At 40.7% G+C, this 19,454-nt stretch overlaps 1 protein-coding gene across 1 annotated transcript in view; it reads right to left on the reverse strand.

Annotated features, from left to right (window-relative positions):
- Positions 1 to 537: 537 nt before the first annotated feature.
- ZZEF1 (zinc finger ZZ-type and EF-hand domain containing 1) overlaps positions 538 to 19,454 on the reverse strand; it is a 99,645-nt gene continuing 80,728 nt past the window's right edge. The window contains exons 48-55 of the mRNA XM_075013418.1: positions 19,062 to 19,421; positions 17,290 to 17,433; positions 16,081 to 16,249; positions 13,974 to 14,072; positions 9,447 to 9,612; positions 7,781 to 7,934; positions 6,039 to 6,110; positions 538 to 4,382 (exon numbers count right to left, since the gene is read on the reverse strand). Of these exons, the coding sequence (XP_074869519.1) occupies positions 4,308 to 4,382; positions 6,039 to 6,110; positions 7,781 to 7,934; positions 9,447 to 9,612; positions 13,974 to 14,072; positions 16,081 to 16,249; positions 17,290 to 17,433; positions 19,062 to 19,421 (1,239 nt within the window). The 3' untranslated portion in view covers positions 538 to 4,307. The remainder of the gene's footprint in view (positions 4,383 to 6,038; positions 6,111 to 7,780; positions 7,935 to 9,446; positions 9,613 to 13,973; positions 14,073 to 16,080; positions 16,250 to 17,289; positions 17,434 to 19,061; positions 19,422 to 19,454) is intronic.

Consider the following 19,454-nt stretch of genomic DNA (forward strand, 5'->3'; position numbering starts at 1 on the left):
CTGCAATGATGTTTAATGCACGTACAGAAGTAAATGTAAGACTTCTGCTCCATTAGAAACCAGAAAATTCATGTTTGCAAATTGAAGATAAGCAAAACTGGCTGGGATATGTGCGCATGAACAGGGGAAATGCCTTCCTCCATTTTGCTAGTGATTCTCTGTTGGCAGAGTGTGATTTTAAACTGGTTAAACCAGTACACTCACTTTGGTTTAACTTAGATTGATTAGATATAGACAAACTAAAATCACTGAAACCAAAATAATCACATGCACACAATAGATTCTGACTGGTTTCTAAATGCAGTATAATGCATTAAAAGGATCTAGTTTCTTAAAGGGTTAGACAGAAGGAACTTGAGTGCAATCAGCTGTAAGGGAGCATGGTAACACAGATGTAAAGGCATGTAGCCACAGGTGCCTGGAGGGCAGGCAGGCAGAGTTAATGGCACTGGTGGAAAAAGTAGCGCACCCCACCGTAAATGAATGAAACTAGCTAGTTTACAGTCTGATCCTGCTCAAAACATGAGAGCAACATCCCTGCCCACGATTTACCTAGTCCTTAGAGGATCACTTGAGCACACTCTTCAGTTCAGGTTACTAATGTATATTCAGAAAACACACTCGACAAATCTCTTTGGCTGTGTACAAATAGGTAAAACACTTACAGTTTGGCCAAATGCCAGGAGACGACTAATTCGTCACCCCAGGGAAAACTCCTGGCTCCCACCAACCAGCCTCTCAGGAAAAGCCTGTGTAAACAAACAGACCATGCAGCACACTTAGAAGGCCAACAAACTGCAGCTCTAGTGGACCAGTGGAAGCATCACCCTTGCCAGCAATCTCCTCCCATTTACAGTACAGGAGCTGCTATGGCACAGGAGAGCCTCTCCATGCAGGCAGGACTCACATGAACACAGAACTCTACAGGTGTGAAATACCAGCTTAAACAAGTTTTGGCTCAGCTTCCAACTTGATCCACACAGACATTTGCTTGCCAACTCCTTAGGGGGCCATAGGACTCTATATAAGCACACGGGTCAATCCACATGGAACGAAATACAGGATGTGAGGCTAAGCCAAATCTCATGTGATGTTTACGTGGCCATTTGTGATATCAGATATCTAATACCAAGGAGGACAAACAGGTTCCTTACACTCATCCATCCCTAATGATTAGAGTGCATAGTAAACCCACAGCTCTTGCTGCAAATTCAATCTTTAGCAAGGGCAAGAGAAGACTACAGACACAGTGCTACTTTTTATAGAATTTTTACAATATATTTCTCTTCATTTGCATATTTTACCCACATCTATAACTTTCTTGTTACATGTTGAGCTGAAGTGGAATATATCTTAAAGGTCTGATCTATTTCAAACAACCAAATGATAAAAATTGGAAATTAGCAAACCCGTAAGAAAAGAAATTAAAAACCTTTTAAAGTACTTAATGAAAAGCAAGTCACATGTATCATTAGGAACAATGCGATTTGTTTTAAATACATCAGATGTGATTCAGAACACAATCATTTTCTATATTAGGCACATTTTTTATTTCAGCATACCTGTTTTCCAGTCAGCTTTGTACTATATCATAGTATCATCTGCAGCCACTTGGAACTGCTGCAGGATTTCAAAGAGCTATTGGTCATAAATATAAATTCATTTTGCTCCTCCTCCTCTTTTTACATGACAGGAAAAAAAATCAAATTAATATTTCTTGCCCCCTAAAAACACACAACCAGCAAGAAAGTTGTAAGGCAGTGAATGACTGTCAATCCAGGTGACAGTCCTTCACTTCCATCTAGGGGGTGGAAAGACTATTTAGCAGCTAATGCCACTTGCAGCCCTTTGAGAGCAAGTTGGCTGACTGGCAGACCTGATGGTAAGGGTAATGGTATGCTTAGTTAGTAACTTTGGCCACTCCTGCATCACTCACAGTCTTTATGCCCAGTTATGAAGAAAGTAAAAACAGTCCAAAAGAAGAATAAGAATGAGCAAATTACATGATATGCTCAGTGAACAATCTATGTACAGTCTGACATAAAAAAGAGGAAAAAATCTTCTGCAGATAAACATAGGCAGATCTCAACAGCACATCACATGCTTTACATACTGCACAATCAACCTATTGCATATCTTTACCATTTAGCCAAAAACTCGTTCTGAGACAGCAGGTAAGAAATCCACACTATCCCAGAGCAGCAGTTTTAAAATTGTCATCTAAGCCTTTGATACAGTGCACACACTGTTCATTCAAGTGCACTTCAAAAAATGACCAGTTTTGGTGTAATAACTCCATCCCCACCACAGACCCTCTAGTTGTAGGAATTCACTCTTTCAGATAACATGCATTTGATTTATCAGGGAAGCTCCCAGCTTCTCCTGCAGTCAGATTCCAAGCTTAAAGGCATCGAGAAGAGGGAACCAAAGCAACAAGACTACAAATTCCTTTACCTATGAGTTACAGTATGCCACAAGTATATCTCATGTTTAGTGTGTCACCCTGGAAAGGAAGAAGGAACTAACTTTTATGATGTCATGTTGCAGGGGTGTATTCAGAAGAGTATATACTTCTCTGCCTCTTCTCAAACTTGGGCAGAGAACAAGTTATTTCTACACTTTAAGCTTTGCTTTTACTTAGAGTTATCCTATCCCCTGAACACAGTGACTGCATCATATGATGCTAAGGAAGGTCTTCAATTTTTAACCCCTTCACTCAGGAGTACTTTTTCCAGGTATAAACTTCTCTGCCACCACAGCACTGACCTTCCATTCTCCCAATGGACCAGCAACCAAACCAGCTATTCCCAAGACTGCAGCCCCAATGAAAGGGGGAGGGGGCATTAAAGCACATTGCACATTTCCCTCCCAGAGGGATATAGCACCGCCTTTAAGATACTCCCAGTCCCAGGTGACTGGAAGAGCACCATTCCATAGACTATTCCTAAAGGCAGGGCTTCCTATACACATGACAGTGCTGTACAGTGGCCTGTTTGGACAATAAGGCCAAGGAACACAAACACTCAGTTCCAACACAGTCATTGTCCTTATGCCATCATGATTAGCTTTCCAGTTTCTGCAACTGATGCATCTGGCTGTGCTTTCTTCATAATTTCATCCTGAAAAAAAACCTTACACAATAGAAGTTTTGCAGATTTTACATTCAAAAAACCAACCAGACAATTAGCTTGCATAAAACATAGCCCCACAATCTCTTAAGCTCCTTGCAGTCTTCTTTGGCAAGGGAATAACCAGCAAATTTGGGCAAGATTGAAGCCAATTTATTTCAACACAGAGGTCTGCTATTTATTCCACATTCAGCAGGAGTAATGCAGTTATTGCTATATGAGATAAATTGGGTTAATCACTAACCCCCAGCATCCCTTGATGCTGGGACTCAGGGTTTCCCAATGTTCACCAAAAGGATCTCCTTGGTCACCAGTAGCAAAGAATTAAGAAAAAGTATGCCATGAACAATTTCCTCAAAAGATGCCATCTTTGAGAAACATACAAGTTATGCATCACAGCCAGTGCCGCTCAGCTTCTCATACCACCTCTTCAAACTCCAAGTGCAGCCATTGTGACTTCTGTACTAAATCAGAATAATGTACATTGTACATATAAGACAAATTAGAGTAAGATCAGTTGCTCAAACCAAAAAACAGTTGAGCCTGTCACCTGTCAAAGGTGGTCTGCCACTGGACTCTTAACTACTCTTGGAACCTCTCTAGAGTTTTAAAACCAAGTTCAATAATGAGTTAGCTGCGCAGGTTTTACTCCATGGGTAATGGCTTTCAAAGCAAAGTGAAACATGACAGGTTTCATGTGTGGGCAGCTTTTACACACTCCACCAAGATTCTTCATCACCAATTTTACTTCCAGTGAAAAATGGATGCTGCTCATGGCATGAGCTTAAGCTCATTACAACTTTTTAAACTGTTACTTGTGGTGATAATCATTCAGTTTTCTTGGGAACAGATCATACAAGCACAGACCCTTCCCCATTCTCATACTTCAGAAATCTTCTCACTCCCTCTCTGAATAAAAAAAATACTTTTCTGTTTACTCTAACATGCTACTATATATGCGTATGTAACTGTAGGTGAGGCGTGAGTTACTCCAAAATGTGCTTTTTCTGTGAAGTGCGCTTTTACTTTCACAAATTCTACAATCGAAGTGGAAGGAAGGCTGCAGAGTACTCAGACGCTGAAGCTGAAAGAACTTTTCCTGAACGGAGTGTAGATGTTTGTTCCAAGGTTCCAATGGACAAACTATTCTATCCCATGCACTCTGGCCATGAGCCAGTATTAAGCATTCCAGAGACTTGTTGATTTATTTGGATAGTTAATGGCAAGGCTGATAGCAGCAATGTTTTTCAGGGCCTGGAGAGGGGGGAATGAAAAAAAAAAAAAAAAAAAAGTGAAGCATCATGAAGATTATCACCATTGAGTAATTATTACTTTAAGTTCTAAAAAGCCACCCTCTGTTGTAAGTTTAACAGACACAGGAATAGCCTGTTCTCTATCCATCTGATTATCTTCTGGCAATCAAGTAAACTGTCACATATCCAACAAGCTCTGAATACTTAACAAAAAAGCAACTGTATTTCCAATTGCCCAGATGACTCCATCTGCTAAATCTTTGCTTATGTAGAGAACAAGTCACTTAAAGTGGAAATGAGTAGCACTAAGAAGGAAGCTGGAAATGCAAGAGATGTTGGGAGAGAAAAACTCTGAATTCAGAAGTATCTGGAAAAAGAATAACTGTCGGGGCTCTGTATGACTTACACAATGGCAAAAGGAATGCAGAAAACCTGATTTGGGACATGAGTTTTGGTTTTTGATAACTCACATCCACTCAGTTGGGACATTCTGTAAGAATATCCTTGGGTGGCTATCTATACAGGAAGGTTAACTTTTGGGAGTAGTTTCATTCAGCTGGAGCTCAAAGAGATCTAAAACAAAAGGTGTCAAAAAGGAAGATCCAGATAGTACCATATCTACACTAGCTCTGCAGGACTACTCAAAATCAGCTGAAGAAGGTTAAAAAAAATAAAGTATAAACATGAATAAATGTATCTTTTGACTGCCAAACACCACACAAGTAAGCAGGTTACTATATTTTACATATGGGTTTGTAAATTTTCTTCAGTTTTGCAACTTTGAAACAGAATCTTACAAGGCAGTTTTCTTGCTGAGTAAATTCATGTGGTAGACCACTAGACAGACAACATTAAGACTGAGTCTATGCTACGAGATAAATTCAACTTTTAATAAATTCAATTTTTAACCTCATTCTTATGAATTTGAATTTAAGTGTCCACAAATCTCCTTGAAATTTAACTTGCTCTCCACATCAGCGCTGGTTAATGTCCCGGCTCATGTGCATGGCAGGTAGCCCGGAACCAGGCACCAGCTCACCACCACTCAGAAGAGTGGAGAAGCTGACCAGTGCTGCTGGCTGGGTCAGTTTCCCAGCTCCTGTCAGGGACAGCAGCTGAGTGGGCTGCTGCCCCGACAGGAGATGTCTCCCCACTCCTTGTTAGTGGTGGCAGCCAAAAGCCTAACTCTCAGATGCCGCCAGTGACTAGAGCAGCTACTGCTGCTGACAGGAGTGGGGAAACCACTCCTGTCAGTGGCAGCAGCCTGACTCTTGGCTGCCGCCACTGACAGAAGCAGGGAAACTGACCAGCACTGCTGCTCTGGTCGGTTTCCTGGCTCTTCCAAGTTACACGAAATTTGACTTGCACAACCTCCACGTAAGTTGGGGATCTACTGTGCACTGAAATATTAACACCTGATTGGAGTGGGTATAAAACGGAAACAGGAGATGAATGGATCAGGGTATTAGCCTTTCACATCTAAGGAATCATTCAAAACAGTGAAACTGAATTTTGGGACGTTATGCTGATCAACTGTGACAATACAGCTATCAATAAGAAAAGCCTATTTCTTCAGTGAGGAACCAATGGCTCTCTCTTCCAGGACTAGTCAGAGGAGATAATCCTGCCAGGGATTTTTTGGTTGATTTTTTTTTACCTGTGCTGTGCAGCGATGAAGATGCTCTTCAGTATTTAAGGCAAGCAAGTAGTCCTGCAGCGATCCAAACTCCTGAAGACAGAAACTTGCTCAGTCAGACTGCTTTAATAAGATTTTTAATAATGTTACCCTATAGATCAGCATAAGCATTTCACACTCTATAGGATCTTCAGATTCAATTCATCAAAAGTTTTCACAGAACCACAGAAATATGGAGCTAAAAAGGTACCTTGAAAAGTTATCTAGTCCAGCCTTCTTCACACACACATATCATTCCTGACAAGGGTTTGTTAACCTGTTCTTACAGCCTTCAATGACAGGAATTCCACAAACTTGCTTGGAAAACTATCCCAGAGCTCAACTATACTTATAACGAGAAACTTTCATATTATCAAATTAAATAGCTCTTGCTTTTTTAAAAAAGTTTTTTGGCCTATCTTCAATGGATATAGAGATAAGTACCATTACAAAAACTTAACACATTTGAAGTCTCTCAGAGTCTCCCTCAGTCTTCTTTTCTCAAGATTAAACATGCCCAGTTTTCTTTAATGTTTGTCAGGTTTTTCTCAACTTTTTATAATATTTGTTCCTCTTCTCTGGAGTCTCTTCAATTTATCACTTGTTATTTTTAAAAAGTCTGATGCCCAGAACTGGACCTAATACTCCAGCTGAGGCCTCACAGTGCCAGAGTTGGATAATTACTTCCTGTTTGACATATGACTAATCTACCAATCCACTCAGAGTGACAACAGTTTTTTGCAATTGCATCATGTTACTGATTAACATTAAAATTTTTGATTCACTATATCCCCTAGATCCTCTCCGGCAGTAGTACTATCTAGCCAATTATTCTCCAATTTGTAGTTGTGCACTTGATTTTTTTTTTTCCTTCTCAAATCCTTTGTACTTCTCTTTGTTGAATTGCATTGTGTTTTCAGACCAGTTCTCCAATTTGTCAAGTCCATTGTGAATTCCAATTCTGTCCTCCAATGAGCTAGTCCAGCTTGGTGTTATCTGCATATTTTATAAGCAGAGCCTCCACTTCATTATCCAAGTCATTAAGAAGACACTGAATAGTACTTGACCAAGCACAAACTTGTGCTGGACCCAACAAGACTTATCTCCCCAGTCTGGGCAGCAAACCACTGAAACTACTCCGAGTGTGGCCTTTCTATCAGTTTTGTACCCACCCTTATAGAAATTTCATCCATACCACATTTTGATAGTTGGCTTAAGAGAATGTCACGTTCAATAGTTTGTTCCAGTATCTTTCCAGGTATGTAAGTTAAGCTGACAAATTTATAGCTCCCTCAATTGGTCTATAGTTATGCTCAAGATTGCACAATTTTGACTTCAGGCTTCAATGTATAATTTGCCTCATCTATACTGACAGCATATGGCATTCAAACCTAGCTCAGTGTATTACATTTAAACCATAATTTCAAATAGGTTACAAATCCAGTTCTCCCCGAGCATATACAGAAGCTTGGAGTATTTCTTCTTTAGTACATCAGGCAAAATCGTCATAATTATTTAAGGCTATATGACTGATGAGGAGTAGTACTTGTCCCTGTGTTAGAAGTTGACACTGAGCTCCACAAGGGAAAATGCTCACAACCTGTCTGGTGCCTACGAATTCCCAACTTACTTGTGCTGAGTAAGAAAGCTACCTAGCAGTGCATTTTACATGCTATTGTCAGTGCTGGAGAGAGGGGAAGATGTGGTTAAAATGGATTGCTTACATTCACTCTGCTCTCTGTAACGAAGAAGAGTTCTGTGAGTGCACGATGGAGGGGAAGAAGAAGAATACCAGACTTGGACACATCATGGCACAGGTTATTTTCCATTTGGGTGAACAGCTGCCAGAGTGGCTTTAATAAGGTGAGGTCACAATCCCTAAAAAACAAACCAAACCAAACCCAGGGCCCGTTATTTACGCCAAATGCAGGGTAACTCACATTAATGACACCAATTCAATTTCTGATATAAAGAACAATATTTTCAGGGGAGCTGAAAGCCAATGGTAATTTCATGATGATTAATGCTATGAAGCATATAAAAAGAAGCTGATTGTAAAAATAGAATTGGGTTTTGAAAATGGTTACAGAAATGTAGCCACTAAAACTGAAACTCCACCCGAATGGGTTCCAGACTGTGAACTTTTTGGTCCAAGGTCAGCAAAGCATTTAAGCACATGCCTAATTTCTCCCCATGTTTACTGCCTGTGCTTAAGATTAGACACTTTTGTGGACTAAGTAATTCTAAAGCACTTTGCTGACTAAGGATGAACTGCCCAGCTGGGGGTCTTTGAAATAACTGAAGCGAGCACTACATTAAATGCCTACACTCCACTGGTTAAAGCTTTGCAAGACTAAGCTACAAACAGAAAGGGTGTTCCTATTATTTAACATGGGTATTGGTAATTGGAAACACTTTGCAAATAACAGGTTTCCAACTCTGCCTTTCCTCACATTACTCAAACATCACTGTATTATACAGGCTCTATTATGCAAAATAAACATTGAAAGAACTCCATTTCACAGGTCTTGATCAGGACAATACAGAAGAAAATTTGATGTTTTATTAAAGTATTATATCCACAATAAAAATTTTATCCTGTTAAATTGTTACCCACAGACAAAAGTACAGCTTTTTTGTTTTTAGCACAAAACCTAAAAAGAAATTAGATAATGATTCAGTAATAAAAACTGACAACAATGGCTAAATACTTTTTAGCAAAGTTGCAAATGTGCAGACATGAATGTGGGCAGAAGTCATGATTCATACAGATTTTGTTTGGCATTATCAGACGTTGTTACAAAAATATTTTTAGGTAGACACATTGACACAAACCACTTTTGGGTTCCTTGAGCTAGACAATGCAGGACACTGCTGGCACCTTCAGGATTTTACTTACTCTCAACATTGTCACAGAAGTGGGAAACTACATACTCACCAACTGTCTACTGCTGCCCAGTGCAGTGACTTCTGCTACCCAGAATCAATAAACTCTGTTGCAGCTACAGTTCCATGTATACACCTTGCACTGTATAAACTGAATCTAGAAATGATTTTGATCCACCTTGTTCTTGGTTTCCTCATGTTAGCTAAGAGGAGATTCACCCATGGATCTCTAAACTTATTTACAAGAATCAACATCTAAAAGTCATTAACTGTGATTCTGACTTTCTGATGAAAGGATTTGTTCCACAGAAAAGGAAAAAGTGATTTCTGAAACACTATTACTTCAACAATTTTTAGAAAGCAAACCATTGTTAACAACCATCAGCAAAACAAACTATAGCGCCTACTTTAAATTATAATCCACTGGTTCTGTAATGACTTGACTTGAGCAAAACCTTTCCTCAGAAGGTATGTTTAATGTACAACGTTGAGCGATAGATTTACCTCTGGCTGCTGCATTGCACTATCTTCAGGAGTAAGTGGATGGCCTTTAAACGCTGGTGCCCAATCTGGCGACATGCTATTCCAACCTGCCATTCCCAGATTTTGTCTAGTGGGAGATGTGGAATTACTCTTTCCTCCAACAGCATTTGTTTCAGAATCTCAAACCCTAAAATTAAATATAAATTTTTTATTTCTGTAGGAAGACCTGCAAAATTAACAATTCTAGACATTTGGGGAAAAGTAATGACAAACAAAAAAAAATTTAATACACAAAACTTGAGCTGGAGAAAGAACAAAACATTCGGCCACTTCCTGCCACCCCTTAGTGCTTCCTTGAGCAAAATGTAATGGGAGTTTTGTGGTGAAATTCCTTACACCTTTTTTGAAAGCCTCAACCCTAACATTTGAAGAAGTGAGAATTTTGGCTTGGGAAGGACAACAGAATCTGAGAGCTAGTTAATATCTGAGGTAGAGTAGGCCTAAGTAACTGAAAAGCATTAGAAATCCAGATGCCTATTTCAGAAAACTATTTTAAAATATCATTAATCTGTTAAATAAACCAAGGCCTGGTCTACAATAGGACATTAGGTCCAACTTAGCTGACTTAAATCAATTTTCTAAGCAAGCAATCCACACTACAAAGGTCTGTTCCACCAACTTTAAGGGCTCTGAATGTTGACTTTGGTATTCCTGCTTTTCACGAGGTGTAACACCAAAATAGACCTTGTATGGTTGACTCTAGGGTAGTACAGATGGAGCATTGTGAAATTCGATGTTCTTGGCCTCCTGTAGGTGTCCCCCAGTGCCCCAGTGTGATCACTCTGGCCAGCACTTTCAGCACTGCTGCTCTTCAGCTGTGCAGGAAATGGCTTGGGAAGTTTGAATTTCATTTCCTGTTTGGTGAGTAGAGCAGGCAGCACACCTCAGTAACACATCTGGCCATGAATTCTCAGGGTGAAAGATGAGCTCCAGCATGGAGTGTGCAAGAGATCCAGGATCTTATTGCTGGGGGTGGAGTGGGAATTCATCTGGGCTGGCAGAACTACAAAGCAGCAAAAGAAATGCAGACATCTATGCCAAGATCTTACAGGGCATAATGGAAAAAGGATGTACCAGGGGGACACAGAAGTGATGCATGAAAATAAATGTGCTTGAGCAGGCGTAGCAGAAGAGAAAGGAAGCAAACTGATGTTCTGGGTCATCGCTGCAAACATGCTGTTTTTATGAGTGGCTGCATTGGATTCTAGAGGGGTACCCAACTACTGTCCCCAAACAGTCTGTAGATACCTCCCAAGAGATTCCTTGGGCAGCCTCTGGCATCAGCAGGGAAGACATGGTGGATGAGAAAGAGGAGGAGAGCAACAATGGTGAACAAGCAAACAGAGCAGCTGATCTCACCAACAGCCAGGAGCTTTTAACTTTGTATTTCATCCCCTCATCCCAGCATGTTTCACAGCCAGACCCTGATGCAGTGCAGGGCACTTCTTGTGTGTTCTCATTTTTAATCATGCTACAAATGGGTTAAAACAGTTGGGTGTGATCTGTGGTGGGCACTGTATCTCACAACCTGGCTCGGTGGAACAACTTATTAACGTGTCTGGGGATGGAGTGCTGATCCTCACTGCACATCTCCATAAAGCTCTCAGACATGTACTCTTTAATCCTTTGCAAGAGTCAAGAAGGTCCCTGTGTAGTACCTGCTGTACAGAGGATGCTTAACAGCCAAAATTTGTCCTTGCACAGAATATATCCCTATTGTTTGCCACAGAGGCTCTTTCCATGGAATACCTTTGTGTGTTGTAAAACTTCTCATCTACAGGAAATGCATCTCCCTAATGTCTGGCCTTCACTTATGTTTTGCTGCAGTGTGCTCAATAGCAGGCTCTTTGACCACCATTACCCACTTCCCTCCAGCTGTTAAACTGGCACAGATCTGAAGCAGAAAACTAATGTGGGAAGATATGTTCTTAGAACATATGCAAGCCACCCACACAGACAGGGCACGGTTAAATGCATGGAGGAGAACCACTCTGGAGGAGGCAGGTGGATCCAGAGGACAGGAGAGCACTCAGAGCGTGAAGTCCAGACCCAGGAAGAGATGTTGACGCTGAAGATGCAGCAAAAACAGCTCCCGAGATGTCTGGTACAGGAGCACAGAGCCTCAGTACAGCCCTTGATGAACCACATGTCCTCCTCACCACATTCCATACCCTCCCCTCACTGGCACCCCAGAATGTGGGGGAAGATGGAAATCAAGGGCAACCTTGCATTCCACTCTCAGGGACACTTTTCAGAGCAGAAGACTGACATTCCTCTACCTATGATGGTAAAATGCCTCTTTCCCTTGCTTAACTACCTTAGAAGCCCCTGCTATGAACTCCTTTACTGTGTGCTACATTTTGTTCCCTAAATAAAAATGATTAAGCTCTCTAAAACAGTATCTTTAGTGCTTGTGTTGCACAGACGTGGTGCTGGGATTTACAGGCCAACAAACATTGGAAATGGAGCACCTCCTTAAGAGCAACAGACATGACTGTCATGCCGCTGTCTAGTTATTCATAAAGCTGTTTTTCAAAGCCCCCCTGATTAGCAGTGTCCCTTGCTGTGCCCTCCTGATTACTCTGGAGTCTGGCTGCTCATAATTAGTGGCCATGTTCTTTGCTTGAGTCCGCCAACCAGCCACCATGACAGGAACGTTGCCTTTGCTGAGGTCTACCTAAGTCAGGAGGCTCCTGAACCTGGCTTTTAGATGGCCAAATGCACATTCTACCACCATTCTAAACTTGTTCAGCCTATAGCTGAATTGCACCTTACTGCAGTCCAGGCTGTCTGCATATGGCATCACGAACCAAGGGAGCAAGGGGTAAGCTAGCTCTCCAGGATCACTATTGGCCTCTCCACGTATCCAATAGGGATTTTCTGGTCTGGGAAGAAAGTTCCTTTTCACAACTTTCTGAACAAACCAAAGTTCCTAAAGATGCACGTGTCACGCATCTTTCCTGACCTCCCATGATATGAACTAAAAGCAACCACTGTTATCCACCAACACCTGCAACACCATAGAGAAGTACCCCTTGTGGTTTATTTACTCTGTGGCAAAGCGTCCAGGTGCCAAGATAGGGATGTGCCTCCATCTATTACCCCACTGCAGTTCGGGAACCCTATCGCGGCAAAGCCATCCACTACATCCTGCAAATATCCCAGAGTCACTGTCTTTCGCAGCAGAAAGGCATTAATTGCCTTGGCTACCTGGATAACAGCAGTCCCCACTGTAGATCTGCCCACTCCAAAATGATTGCCCACTGATCAGTACCTGTCTGGCATTGCAAGCTTCCACAGAGCTAATACCACTCACTTCTGAACTGTCAGAGCACATCTCATGCTGATATTGCAGTGCCTCAAGGTAGAGGAATGATTCATAAAGTTCCATGAAAGTGTCTTTATGCATGTGGAAGTTTTATAGCCACTGCTGATCACCCCAGGCCTGCAGAACAATGTGGTCCCACCAGTCTGAGCGTGTTTCACGGCACCAGAACTGGCGCTCCACTGCATACAAAGCATCAAGTGCAACCAGCATTTTCCTGTTCTTCCACTCCAGTTATTTCACATTCATGTTTGTCTGTGTGTGCCTCAGAGACTTCATCCTCTGATGGCTGCTTAGGCTCTGCACAAACCACAGCACAATGCTAGAGGTGCTCGTAATACTTGCCGCAACAGTTTGAAGCTGGACAAGTTCCTTGCTAGCCTTGCAATGGTACCTGCACTGGTAGCCAGCGAAAAAAGGGCGCAAAAACACTTTTTCCTGTTGCTTTCCAACAGGAGAGGGAGGAGACAAGTGCGCTCTGGGAGGCCGATGACCCATGCCCAGAATCAAGCACAGCACTTTTTTCCTCCCATCGGACACTGGGAGCTTAACTCACAATGCAACGGGGCAACAAGAACTGTGGGATAGGTACCCGTAGTGCATTGCTGACAAAGTCAAAGCTGCCTACCCCAATGGGGATGCACTCCATTGACTACATGTGCCAGACATACACCCTTGATTTTACAAAAATCAGGTGTTAAAAATCTGACCGTAACAAACTCAACCTAATCTCCTAGTGTAGACATACTCCAATAAAGCCTTTCACACTACATCTTCAAATGAAAACCAGAAGCAGTCCATCATAACAAGCTTAATTATTCGTTAACTTTATTACCTTGCTTTAGAGTTATTATTATTGGCACCTCTGAAATGGCAGGTTAAACCCAAGTCAAGTTTTGGCAATTATCCTGTAGTCTTTGTGTTACTGATTTCTCTCAGAATTTTGACGCTACTGTCATTGTTGAGCCAGTGAGCAGAAGCCACTCATAAAAACCCAAGTCATAACACTATATTGTTGTTTCAGAACACGTGAGGGAAAAAAAAAGCATATGCGAAGCAACCTAACCCAAATTATATGCCAAGAAACATGTATACAAACTAGTGAAAGCATGGATCAAAATAATGTACTAAATACATTTAATCACATTCTGAACAGAGCTTACCTGTCTGGAACCTTCCAAGGTGACCTGCTGTTACTGTAAACTTGTAGCCCCATTCAGTATTACTCATGTCAGAGGTAAACCGGTAATAGAGTGTATCTCCTGTGGAAAATATCATACACATTAGACAAAAACAGTAACTCAATAAAGGTACTATTACTAAGAATAGAAAATAGCTGAAAAATTTACTAAAATAATTTGCTTCTAGATTAAATCTTTTACTCTTCTGATAATCCCAAAGTGAACAGAACCATAAGAGAAATAGGAAACTGATCCAGAAGGCAAAACTGCTGCCACCAATGTATAAATATTAATCCATTGTATATTATTTGTCAGACAGTTGCTTCAGAGAAGTAGAAGGCTGGGGGGTTATAAAGGAAACTGTAGTGCAGAGCAGTAATCCCCTCTTCTGACTGTACCAAGAACCAAATAATATTTATGAGCTAGCCAACACCCTTGTACGTCCAGCAGAATTTACAGTGTATTAACAAGAAAAAGTTACTAATATGAGAATTACTGATTTTAATTACCAGATGGGAGTCCTTAACCCTCCTGAAACTTCTTCTGTACAATAAAATGTTTTTCAAGAGGCTGCTCCCAAAGAAGCACTCTTTTTTTTCAGGGATGGAAAAACATTGCTATGAGAGAGAACTGTGGATCTTGAAGAATCTTGTGCCTGTATTCAGGGAGCTAGTCTGACAGGTCCTACAGAAGGCAGTCCATAAAGCAACCTGGCTAGGGATATTCATGTAAGTGTCAGTAGTCCTTGCTTCTGTGCCATGTCCATGACCTGACACATGACACTTAGATATTTACCTAACTTCTGGGCTGATTCTCAGAAATAAACTTGTCAGAAAAGTAATGCAGAATTGCAGACTTTCATTATGGGAATTAAAGTGTCACAGTTGGCCACTCAGAGTTGGTGACAAATAAACCTTTCAATTCATGAAGAGTTTTCAAAAAGTTTAAACAGTGTTATGATCAGACTGCGGTGCAATCCAAGAAGTCCCTGCTATTTCTGTATCCAAGTGGCAAGATTATAAAAGTGCAAGGTAGATATCAAGTTACAATCCTAAATACAAAATTGTTCTACCCACTTTGTTACTTATAGCTGCTACCCCCACTCCAAGGCAGAAAGCCCTGAGACTCTAAAGCAGTAGTCAAGTAAATGCATAAATAGCAAATTGAGTCCAATCACAGAATCATAGAAATGCAGTGCTGGAACATACCTTGAGAGATCACTTAATTCAGCCCTGTGTTCTGAGGCTGGGGCAAATATAACTATACCTCCCTGACAGGTGTTGGTCTAATTGGTTCTTACAACTTCCAATGATGAAAATGCTGTAACATCCTTTGGCAAGCAGTTCTAGTGCTTAAACATCCTTCTAGTGGAAAGTTTTCCCTTATACCTAACGCAAATCTCTCTTGCTGCAGATTAAGCCGGTTACTTCTTGCCCTATCTTCAACAGACACATGTTATTAATGTCCTCCTTATAACAGCCCTTAGCATATTTGAAGACTAATCAGGTACTCTCTCTCAGTCTTCTTTTCTTAACACTAAACATGCTCAGTTTTTTTTTTAAACCTTTCCTCAGAGCTTATATTTTTATTTTTGTTACTCTCCTCTGGACCTCCCCCAGTTTGTGGGAGCCCAGATTTGGGCAGAATACTCCAACTAAAATCCCTCCAATGCCCAGCAGAGTGGAACAATTAACTTCTGCATTTTATATGATACTTCTGCTAATACGCTCCAGAGCGACATTAGCCTTTTGCACAACCGTAGCACACTGTTGGCATGTCCTGAATTTGTGATCCACTCAGAGTACTCTGCCTAGGCAGGTATTGCATAACTCCTGTTTGTGCATTTCATTTTATCTTCCTGGGTGTAGTGCTCTGCACTTGTCTTTATTGACTTTCATTGTGTTGCTTTTACGGTAGTTCTACAACATGAAGCAAAAACAACATTTATTTGATCAAAGAGGAGATGGGATCATAAAAATCAGGGAATATAACCAACATTAAGTCATCGGTCTCTCACACCAAAGGCTATGAGTAGCTCTCTACACTTGTTTGTACCTATATACATTGTATAACTATACTGTCCATTTACCTGGAAGCTCAAAATCAGTCCACTTCTGCAGAGACCCACTGAAACTGTGGCGATCTTGTTGAAAATCACTGCTGCTGGACATGATTAATTCATCACAGCCTTCTTCTGTATTACACTGAGAGTCAAATTTGATTGAGAGATAAATAGCACCAGGGATGTGAACTTTATCCTGAGGAAAAGATGACACCAATATCATTGTACTGTATCTCTATGCAAATACTCAAAAGGCAGCCTTCAAATAAGGTACAACCAAATTATAGTATCTCTATTAAAGAATCTTCACTAGTTTTGTCATGGGCTAATTCAGAGCGCTCAGTGCTATCAACAGTGACAACTATATATAAGAATCTAGAGCTTGTTTGTAAATAACCAGCTACATTGCATGCCTGTAAACTGATGCGCTTATCCAGAAGGCCAGTTTCCAATATAACGATCAAGGGCCCATCTTGAGGAATAGCATTACATGCACTAAATGATCCTCACCTCAGAACTGCTACTGCATACAAAAGCTAAGCGAAAACTCCCAGGCCTGCCATGAGAATTTCTGGACCCAAAAGACATTCCTCTTTATTTATCACATAGCCCTGTTCTTTGCTTCCTCTTTACCCAACAAAGGACACTGGGGAGAAGATGTTATTCCTGGTTCTTCAGAATGCTCTCTTGTGAGAGATGACTACTTCATACCCTCTAACTAGTCTGGTGTGTATAACACCAGGAAAAGAGAATCATTAAGAATATGTGCAGAGAGAAGGTAATCCAAGACTAAAGAAGTTTCATACTTAATTTTCCACTGATGCCTCAAGAACATGAGATGCCTGTTGAATTTATTGCCTATTAAAGCCATAACATTCAGCCAAATAATTCAGCACACATTTAGCTTTCAACACGAGTAATCCCACTGAAGTTAAATTGGATTACTTGCATGCTTAAATGAGGATTCACACTTAAGTACCTTACTGAATGGGAAGTTTACTTTTCATATTCTTGTACAAAGTGAAACCTCAATTACTGGGAATGCTCCATTAACTGAAAGATTGCGAGCGGGATTTCCCAAGAGCGTACTGACAGTTTAGAAATAACTCCCATTGCTGGAACCCAGAGAAAGGTAACAGGACTTGTTCTCCTTAGGCCACCTAGGATGCTTTTGAGAATCCCTCCCACTATCTTCAATTCATGCAAATCCATTGCACTGTAACATGCACAAATTACCTCAAAGTTAGTATTGTTATTATAAGGATGCTTGGACTCCCGCACTTGGACTGCCATTCCAGGTTCCTCCATAAATTGACAGGCAGTCAGTGCCATTGTTCCCAGCATGTTCTCATTGCATCCATGCAACACTTTCCGTAGGATCTGAGGAGACAACAGGTTGTGCAAGGTCAGTTTGCTACCAGAACATCATTTGCAGGCTAATTTGACTGGGATTGACATAAGATGTTTTAGCAACATGTCCCCACAGAAGAGAAACAAAGTCACAGGTAGGAAGTAAATGAGAAACTGAGAAATTAAATTATCAACTGGGCTCATTAGGTAAGAGTACTGTCTCTTGGAAGGGGGGAAAGATTAGTCCTCTGACTGCATTTGAAATCCTGTGATTTACTTTCCTGCCTTGAGAAATTGTCCAACCTTTTTTAGCTCTCTGCATAGATGTCGGCACAAAGGCTAATCTGACAATGTCACAACAGACCGAGATAGGTAAATAAAGCTTAAACTGAACAACGAATGTAACTTCGATAGAGAATTTTGCGAACATACCGGATGGATATTTTACTGTCTGTATCTACAGGTAGTTTTAATTTTAAGAAACCATCAAAGACTTCACACTTCAAATTGCAGAAATCGGCCTACAAAAAAAAGTTTTAGAAAATATCCTCCCATCACTTTTATAAATTACTAGCGTTTTATTTTAAAATTAGTTTTGTACTCGAGTATCACAATTAATATAAGTCCTATCCATAAACAAAGTGGTGGCAACAGATGAAGAGTCGGAAATTCAAACATGAAGCTAAATGGTGTTTATTTGGACTTTTAAGCTTAGGACAATCAAAGTTGATATTTAAAGCTTGATTAATATAACAAGGATGTCTACTAAGAATCACAACCTATAGTTTTAGAAAAATACCGAGAGTTCCTCAGCAATATTTTTACATATGCTTCTTAAAAAAAGAATCACAAGATTTAAATTGCTATCTTTTTCAGAACCTGTTAAGCCTGGGTATTCCTATGGCACTAGATGATTCTGATTTAACTCAGGAAGGCAAAAATAAAGAAAACGTAAAGGACAAAATGGACTCAAACTTCTGTATGTAAGTTATTGAGGAAGTTAGAATAGCTCAAGGGGGGTTTTTGGGGTAAGAAGTTCTTCTAACCTTTAGGCATGCGAATAACAGAGGATAGGGCTGAGATGACGCATGATGGATCAGCCAAATAAATAATGCAAGGAAAGATATTGGACAATTGTTTCCTGGACAGGCAGACACACTTTATTAGTTATGCTGCACTAGTGTCCAAAAGTTCTAACCTGGAGACCCACAACATTCGGTGTTACATGGATGTGTCAGTAGTTACTACTGGTCTTCAGTTACAGCTCTCAGAACTTGTTTGCCTGTAAGAACAAATTTTTCAAGTAGATTTTTTAAAAATATACACTGAACTCTAGCTAAAAACAGCACTTAAAAGGGGCTCCTTATCCCATACACTTGTATGCAGAACAGAATTTTCCCTATCCTAGATCCTCCTTAATTTGAAACAGCTGGCTCCAAGAAGTATGTTTTTCAGTTTTCTGTTGGTCACCAAAATCAATTTGTAAAAATACTGTCAAAACTTCTTGTTTATGGCTGAAGACAGTTTTTCCTGCAGAAGAAATACAATTTGAAGCTTGCTGGATGGCTGTCAGTCACAGGTACCTCCAGGAGCTTGCTAGTCATCTGGAAGTTTATGTACATTCAGATTAATTCAGAGTACAAATGTAGCCCACTTACCCTCTCCCACAGCTGCTTCTCCTCCAGCTGCATGAGCATATCTAAAATGTAAGTCATGTGTGCTGGGCCACTGAGCTCCAGGATTTCTTCATTTACTGCTATGCCATCAGGCCATTCAGCCAACAATGAGGCAAGTACATGCCTGGCATAAAGAACAGCAGTAGCCTCATTCACCCGATACAGGTAATCCCGCACAGCTTTTTTGCTCCTGGAATCCAGCTCTTTGTGCAAGAGTATGGAACTCTTGGTGCGACGCTGTTTGGCATAGCTGAGCTGCAGATCACTCTCAGTGTTTGTTATCAGTTTCTGGGTAATGGGATTGGATTCTTCAGTGGCTTTATCACAGAGTACAGGTTTTGACTGCAAGAGAAAAGCACAGGTTTGAAAGGAGTT

This window comes from Carettochelys insculpta, chromosome 19, assembly GCF_033958435.1.
Source record: "Carettochelys insculpta isolate YL-2023 chromosome 19, ASM3395843v1, whole genome shotgun sequence".
Taxonomy (NCBI): Eukaryota; Metazoa; Chordata; order Testudines; family Carettochelyidae; genus Carettochelys; species Carettochelys insculpta.